The sequence below is a fragment of the Hoplias malabaricus genome, chromosome 15 (genome assembly GCF_029633855.1).
Source record: "Hoplias malabaricus isolate fHopMal1 chromosome 15, fHopMal1.hap1, whole genome shotgun sequence".
In the NCBI taxonomy this organism is placed as follows: Eukaryota; Metazoa; Chordata; class Actinopteri; order Characiformes; family Erythrinidae; genus Hoplias; species Hoplias malabaricus.
The window spans coordinates 33,791,024-33,799,962 of record NC_089814.1 but is presented as its reverse complement, the minus strand read 5'-3'; the positions used below and the strand labels follow the sequence as shown (position 1 = coordinate 33,799,962).

At 39.4% G+C, this 8,939-nt stretch overlaps 1 protein-coding gene across 1 annotated transcript in view; it reads right to left on the bottom strand.

Annotated features, from left to right (window-relative positions):
- The window catches only part of unc5da (unc-5 netrin receptor Da), a 165,336-nt gene extending 159,382 nt beyond the window's left edge, over positions 1 to 5,954 (bottom strand). Inside the window, exon 1 of the mRNA XM_066646220.1 lies at positions 5,747 to 5,954. Coding sequence (XP_066502317.1) covers positions 5,747 to 5,834 — 88 coding nt within the window. The 5' untranslated portion in view covers positions 5,835 to 5,954. The remainder of the gene's footprint in view (positions 1 to 5,746) is intronic.
- Between the last annotated feature and the right edge of the window lie 2,985 nt (positions 5,955 to 8,939).

Genomic DNA, 8,939 nt, shown 5'->3' with positions numbered 1-8,939 from the left:
TTTAATGTTAAGGCTGATTGGTGTGTACGTGTGTATACTGGGGGGTGTCTTTCAAACCTGGAGAAAGGCCACTTGGTGAGTTCCCCACCGGTCGTTTTGATTTCAGGACCCCAGGGTTTGGATGAGATGGGGGTCCGAACTCCCAGTTTGAACTTACTTCTGAATCATATGCAGAGGCACATATCATTACATCACTGTCAGTGTGGCCAATCGATTCTTATGAAGCATTAAATATTCATATAGGCCGCGTTATTGATCTCCACCCGCAAGACCCATGGATTCATTTATCAGGGGCAAGGGGAGGGGGCGTAGCCTGCGGACGGACCCCAGCACGATTGGTTTCAGATTTGACTGGTGCTATTGGTCCGGTGTGAATTAATATTATTATTATTACTATTATTATTATTATTAGTAGTAGTAGCAATAGTAGTAGTATTTTAATAGTATACAGTACCAGGACAAAGGTTTATGGACATCACAGCTCTTCCAGTGGTTCCTCTGAAGTGAAGGGCATTAATCAGGAGTATGTTCCCTTCTTCTATTCGAAAGTGGAACATTGCTGTGAGGATTTGATGGTGTTCAGATACAGAAACACAAGTGAGATCAGGTACCGAATTTGCACGAATATTTCTGGGTTACAAACACCACTCCAACTCAATCCACATGCGACTGAGCTCCATCATATAAGAGAACGCAGTTCCATTGTTCCACAGCCCAGTGTTAGCTGATTAAAACGGCTGCATTTCAGGGTCAAGGACAGACCATTCATTTGCTGCGAGATGCGTCTCACCCCTTGACAGAGGGCACTGTAGCCACATCAGTTTTGATACTGTCACCTGTCAGTGGTTTTAATCTTGTGGCGGATTTTGTAAGAGGTTAAATTAATAATAAATGAATGAAAGGTTTGGATGCAGGGTTTGTTTATGAACAAGGAGTTAACAGAATAGTTGAGTGCATTAAGTTTTGTGCAGATATCAGCACAGATCAAATAATGGGGCTCATGTTGGTATGATTAGTTTATGAATATTTGAAATAATAACTAATCCTTTATGCTATTGTTAACATTAATGAATGCACTTATCGTTACAGAAAAACACTTCTCTCTTTTCTACTTTAACTTACCCCCTCTAAGCCTTTTACTCCATCACTGACCCTAATTCTGTTTTTTTTTCCACCTGTGCTTTTGTCCTCTTCTTTTTTGTCCCCATTTCCTCTCGTCCTCGCTGTGAGGTCTGGACGTCCCGTTCAAAAATTGCGTCCAGTGTCGGAATACAAAAAGCTTTCAGAGGAAGAGAAAGAAACACAGATAGTCTAATTTCCTCGGTCCGGGGCGAGGTACTCTTCTCCGTTCACTGCCTTCCTCATCTCTCTTGACCTTTTTTTTTTCCATCATGCCTCTGTCATCTTCCTCTTTGGCCTTTCTTTTGTAACCAGCTTCCTTTCTTCCTCTCATTTTTATTTTTATGCAGCGGAAATGAAAATGGCTCTAAAAGCAGTGCAGCGTTGTGAAAATATACCAATATAAAAGAAACGAAAGAGAAAAATGAATGAATGCTAAGAAGAAGACCAACTGGAGACTCAGGAGAGAAAGCGAGAGAGGGAGAAAAAGAGAGCGAGAATGGATGAAGGAAGAATAATAGATGTAAAATGCTAGAGAAAGAGAAATAGCACACAACACTTTGAAGTATACACACACACAGACACACACTCTCACAAACACTCATGTATACACTCAGACTGTGACTAGAAAGAGATTGATTTTATGGTAAAATAATGTATATGCTCAGATTTAACTATAACCTTGACATGAATTATATCTGCATTCCCTTCCTCACCACTCCTCTCACTTCAGCTCAATACTGAAACACCACTTATATCAATTTACAACAGCACGTCCTCTACAGACGCTATTCACAGAAGCAACAATCAAACACGCAGAGCAAACGTTCTTAATCCAATCAACCAATCACATGCCACTGCTTTACATTCCAACAGGGTCCATACCATAGAACAGAGATCTTCAAATCCAGTTCTTTGTTTCAGGTTACAGCTGCGACTGCTAATGCACCTGACTGGCCAGGTGTAGTGCCACTGTAAAATCCCGGCCTGGAACATGCAGCAAAATCAGCATTTGAAGACCTCTGCCATACAGAAAACGGGCTTAATTTGTTTACATAAATACATCAGATGTAATGTGTATACAATGATAGAAAATGAAAACAAACAAAAATTCAAGCTATTTTTAACTCATTGTCTTTATGATGTCACAAAAGGGACAGTTTAGCCCTGCCCAATCATGTTTTAAAAGAGTTAATTTGATGGGAGGTCATAAGTGGCTGTATATATTTCATATTAAATATTTCACAACTACTGGTAGTTTGCAATTATTAAAGCTATATTGTGTATATTAATGCATATTAGAAATAATTAATAAGCCATTATTATATATGTAAAAAAAGGCAAAATAAAACTAGAGGCTACACCTAATAAATATAAATGTGGGATAAAGACGACAAATAGAAAGTTAGCTAGATTATTAGGTAAGTTGTTAGCAAAAACTGCTCATTAATAACATGTAAGAAGTCCATTATTAACCATTAATAAGGCATTCATAAGCCCTCTAAATCCTCAAGTTTATTTTAAAGCGGGACAATCAGCCAATTAGATTGTAAACTCACTTTTATTCATTTATAATGTCCTTATGGACATTCATGGAAGGCCCAAGAATCACTAACACATCCGCACATGAACATGGGGGATGAATATTACTCATTAATTATGGACAATGTCATATCCTTGGGGCTCATCCTCTCATCGACTTGCAAATGGCTGCTGGCGAGGGTTCGGTTAAGTTAAGCAGAGGTCGAAAGGTCAAAGTCAGATCAGCGGGGACGTTCAGAGGACATTTGCAGCAATTACAGCCCAAAAAAAAAAAAAAAAACACCACTGTGCTTCACCTATCACAGAAATGACTGGGGTTCAACTCCCAGCTCAAGCAGGAATACTACAGTACAGTGATATATTAAGAGAATCCTTGGACTTGACCTCAGCAGAGACATATTTTACTAAAAGGTCATTCCCAAAAGTGTACAGAGTATACTAAATATCAAAGTCCCTTGTTAAATGAGTATTAAATAAATTTCTGAATGTTCAGGTGGATGTCTGGCAACCCATAATGACAAATCAGCCTTAAAACTTACTCTAGCCATAATCCTAACCCTAAACTTAACCCTAATTGTAAGCTCCATAAAATTTGTGTTTGAGTAACTCTCCCACAAGCAGATTACAGCACTGTTTCTGTAACTCTCCTTTACATTCAATAATGATTTAATTAAACAGCGCCACCACTTGACGAGAGCTCATTTAGTGATCATAAATGTCCTGCACATTATAATGAATCAAAACATACATTGTTATGAATATCTGCTCTTTCCAGTGACATGTGTCGTAATTTTTGGAAATTTTATTGCCACCCAGGACTACATTAACCTGCATCTGAGACACGATTATCAAGAGACATCTGGAGTTTCGAGTCCCTGCCAAATCCCATAAATGTAAAAGCAAATGTCATTTCATCCTAAATGTCTTGCAATGTTCTCACATATTGAACAACCCCCTGGCATTTGCATTCCAGGCTGTGACTGGTGGGGGATTATGTGATTTTTTTTTTCCACTTTAACAGCCCTAGAGGGTCAGAAGCGCCACACAATAAAACACTTTCCACTCTGCGGTCAGCCACAAAAGCCCCCCGCGGCTCTTCTGACTTCAGATACCAACACATCAGATGGATCAGAAATGCAATTACAGCTCATATAACTGAGCGCTTAAAGACTAGCCTTAAACAGCTGCAGTTTCCTTGTGTTTATACGATCCACCTTTGCTTATATAGGAAATAGTCCTGAATTAACAGGTTGATCTATGTAAATGAGCTCTGATCTGATTGGCTGAGTGAAGTATTCCTTAGAGATTCTGTGTTAAGCACATGTGTGAAATTGCTGTATGAATATATATTAGGGATGTCAATACATTTTGAAAAATAAAATGGCATAATTTGCTGTGATTAATCATGATTAATTACATTTGGTCTTGCCTTTAAGCTTTTAATGATGGATATTTAAATGTATACTAAAAGAATCGATTTATATTCATTATATTTTATATTATATTAATATAATTGGTGTCTATCAATTAAAACAATGCATTGCACTAATCTGAGGAATATTCTGTGATTAATCCTGATTAATCACATGATGAAATACAGGGATCGGCATGACAAATATACGTATAATTTTTTAACTTTATTGTAAAATCTCAGTGTCATTTTGATGATTAAATGAGTATTTGCTGTGTTTCAGCTTTTGCGTCAAACAACAAGAAGCTCTGGTTTTTTAAGAGTTAAATGAGAGAGAGAGAGAGAGAGAGAGAGAGAGAGAGAGAGAGAGAGAGAGAGAGAGAGTAAAAAGAACAAGAAACAAAGGAATGAGTAAACAAGTGAGGGTTATTTATGAAATTTAATACATATTTCAGCTTAAATGAAATGTCATCCGAACAGTAGCAATTACTAATACATTAAAGGATCAGTAAAAAAAAAGTGAATTATCAGAGGTTATCAGAGAAGTTGTGTCCAGATATACTGACTTATATTTAAATATATTGTTAAAATACATGTGGAAGTGTGGTGAGAGATCGAAAGACACATAGCGTAAACAGAAAATGAGAGAATAGAGGGAGAGCTTAATGGCATTTCAGTAGAATAAATCCTGCGCTGCCTGTTGAATCTGCACCATGCACAACGCTGCACATTCACATATATGCACACACACACACACACACACACACACACACACACACACACACACACACACAGATTTCAGCTTTAGGGCACTAACAGATCTCTCTCTCTCTCTCTCTCTCTCTCTCTCTCTCTCTCTCTCTCTCTCTCTCACACACACACACACACACACATTTTGTCTCGCTATCTTTCTCTCTCACCACACTAGAACAGAGCAGTGAGGAGTGTTCACAGATACAGAGTAACACATCCAGTAAGAGCACTTGTGATTAATCAATTAAGCTGGATCATACAATTAATGAGGAATCAGTTATAGTCAGTAGTTCAAAACAAATCAGCGGTGATTAGGGATTTATTTATAAACAAGGAGTCAGTATCATTGATGAAAAGCACCATGAGCTATTGCTTCCCCTTGTGGCGAATTATCACCTGCTAAATGTGAGTGAGTGAGTGAGTGAGTGAGTGAGTGAGTGAGTGAGCAAATGTGTAATTGATTAGTGAAGGAGTTGAAAGCCAGGAGTTGAAAAGAAAATATATATATAAACATGGTGATTGATTAGTAAGAGTGTCCTTACCCCAGTTAATAACCCTGTGTGTGTGTGTGTGTGTGTGTGTGTGATATACAAATATAGAAAGCTGGGAAAGAACAGATACACATAGAGAGAGAGAGAGTAAGAACAAATACAGTGTATAAGAGTTTAAAATAAAGAGAGCATCAAAGAAAGAATGAAATCTGAAAGTGCCCCCTTGTGGAGAATTTCCTTCCTGCTAAGTACAAATGAGTGAGTTAAGCTAAGTCCATTAGACTCTCCACATTTAAAACCTTCACTTTATCCCTGAATATGATTGAGAGATTTACTAATTCATTAATATAATCCACACTGATCCCCGGACCAACGAACATTACTTCAGCCCACCGCGCTTTGAAAACTTTTCCATGACTGAGATACTCACCTCCTCGTGCAGCTGTAGAAGAGCTCGGCAACAGCAGCATCAGCAACAACGATAATGCGATGAAGCGCATGCAGGAGCCGCGAGCCATCACTGCACATCCCGCATCCCAGACACACAGACACACTCACACACACATACACACTCACAAAACAACAGGGTCCAGTCAGCACGGTTAAGTCCTCACAAGAATCTCAGCGTGATGGAGAGAGTGGACACAATCCCAGCAGCAGCAGCATCGTGAAGAGAGAAAGCCGCTCTGAAGAGAGAGAGAGAGAGAGAGAGAGAGAGAGAGAGAGAGAGAGAGAGAGAGTGGGGAGGGGGCGGAGACCAGAAAACACACACTGGCTCGTGCTCAGATGTCTCTGAGTCTGGGAGAGTGAGAGAGAGAGAGAGAGAGAGAGAGAGAGAGAGAATCAACATGGGAAGAAGAGCAGTCACTTATTACTTAAATAACAACAAAACATATGAATAGTAGATGGAATTTCTGAAGTGGTGGGTAGAGTTGAAGGAGTAACAGCCCCTCCCAGTTATTATATTTTGATACAGAAGAGGGCTTTTACTGATGTAATACACCGAACCCTTAATAACTGTGTTCTTATAAGTATTGCTTGTGTTATAAATATAGATGGGTTATATCCTGATAAGAAGAGGACAGGTTTTCTTATTGTGTGAGTGTGTGAGTGACTGCATGAATGTGAGCAGCTTTCTGCAGGTGTGAGGCTATGAGCGGGTTGAGTGTGTAAAAGTGTTCACAGGTGTGAGTGAATATGTGAGTGAATACCTCCATGGGATGCTGAAAGTTGACAGGGGCATTACTTAGTCCAAATGGCATCATAGTTAAATCGTACAGTCCTTGACTAACAAGTATGTCTTAAATAATAGAGAATAATGGTAGATCAAAGCATTATCACACAGAATAAGATTTTGACTGTGCAGCCAATCAGTAACATTCCTCAATATAAATAAAATTGACATTCATATTATCAACATGCAGTGGAATCGCTCTTTTCTCTATTTCAGTGCTTCATTTTCTTAATTTTAGAATGTGTTTTATTTCTTACAAAAAGAGACTTGTACACAACATTTTAATTATACTTTATCATTGAACGATCATCAAGGTTAGTAAATATGGTGTTAACAAAATTGCTACTTGAAATTGAGATACGTTTTCTTTGCTTTTACATCAAACCTTAAATAACACACACAAAAAATAGAACTACACTGAAACTATTTTACTGGATGCAACCAGTTAAATTTTAATAAATGGCAAACTTGAACATTGTGGCAAATTACATCCAAACTAGGATTTTAAATTCAGCTTTTGCAACTGGCTACAGGAAGTATCACCACTGTAAGTTCATGTGCCAATAACCCCTGCAAACAGGGCCAACTGAACAAACTTCAGCCTACAATTTTTTAAAGACTTGCATCACAACAGGGTAGCAAGGATGACTCAGATGTTCTATAATCCACACAAAGCTGCCAGGATGAGTGTTCTTCACGTCCTTGTGAAATAACCAATTAAAACCCCAATTTGGGTCATTTCTCCTTATGAGTGCCGAAGTGCAATGTGCTCCTGTCCTCACTAATTCCACAATCTTCAAGAACAACCATCAGATCGTTCCCTGTAAATTGCGTAACCTTTCAATCACAGCCTGCGAAAAATCTCCAGATTAATCGCTCAAGCTGTTCTCCTTTCTCCTCCGCAAACAAATCATGATATCAATGCAAGGTGACATCTTCTTTGCATTTATCTTTGGCCTGATGCGATTAGGGGGAGCTTCTGAGCTCAGTTCCAGAAGGTCTGCAAACGAATCCCTGGAGGTGTCACTGGAGCTCATGGGATAAATCGTGCCTCACAGTGGGAACCATGTTGACATCAAAGTGTTGCTGCCATAGTAAGCTCAGAGGACATCTTGCTGGCATGCTGCCTTAGTGCTGCTTCTTCTCAACTCATACGGAGCCTCCGACTCCATCTCTGCACACCCAGGCCGCCCCTTCCTTAATGGAAAAAGCATCAGTGCGATACACCCAAAGCCCTGCTTAATATCCTGGGTAATTTACCTCAGCCTGACCTCTTTAGACCTGATTAGTGCTTGTTGCACATGTGGGTCTGGTCCATGTGAGCTCGGCCTTGTCTGATAGGGTTAACTGTTTAACAGCCTCTGTCAGGCCAGTAGACATAACGATGCTTTAAATATCCCAGAATGCCTCAAGCATCTTTGCCTCCTGTTCTCTGAGCTAGGCACAAAAAAAAGAAAAAATGATAGGGACAGAGCCACAGTCCCAGCGCTCATCTGTTTCCCACCTAACTGAAGTCAAGCTGAGCGAATGAGACATTATTTTACAGATACATATTAATAATTGTCCTAATTTACAACTAATTCCCAATCCTGAATCCCCTCGGACAGTGTAAAAGAGTCTTTAGCGAGACTCAATTTTCGAATCCGAAGTCATTTCTGCCATCTTATACCCGGTTCCAGAAGGATGTAAAAGTGAATTTTCTTGTTCTGATGAGGAAAAGAAGAAAGCAAGAAGAATGCAAGCTACCCTCATGTTTGATTATGCAGGCTAATGGTGAGAAGCAATTTGCTTTGTTGAAGAGTTGATGACATGAGATAATGTCCAAGAAACCTTGAAAAGAGGCACTTAACCTTAGATCTCCCAAAGACAGCCATGCTACAGCTGATATGGTGCACTGTCCCTGTACTAATTCCTGCTAGGAAATGCTAGCTCTGGCCACAGCATCGTAGAAATGCTTCTTTGTCTGACAAATGTTATTAAAATGTTAGTAATTTATTTACCGAATATAGACTAGTGGTCAGGCTTCATTGCTCAATTTGTGGCTTTTTTGCAGGCTGGAATTCATGACTCAACAAGTCTTGCTTCCTCAAGTCCTCACATTAGTGGCAGGCAACCACCCAAAAAAGACTCTGTGGTCAAAAACTGACCGCTGATAAAATGGTGCTTACAGATTATGCATCAAAAATATATCTGTGTTCAATATGTGTGTAAGTATTTGAAAAGGAAGGGTTTTCAGGAAAATGAACAGGGAGCTTCCCTCGTTCACAGTTATAAAGTTTCACTGTCTTTTTAAACCTCCTACCAATCCCACCTTCATTCTCTATCTTTCACACACCTGCCAATCACCCCCCCCCACCACCACCCCACACCTCATCTTGCTGTGATCCAT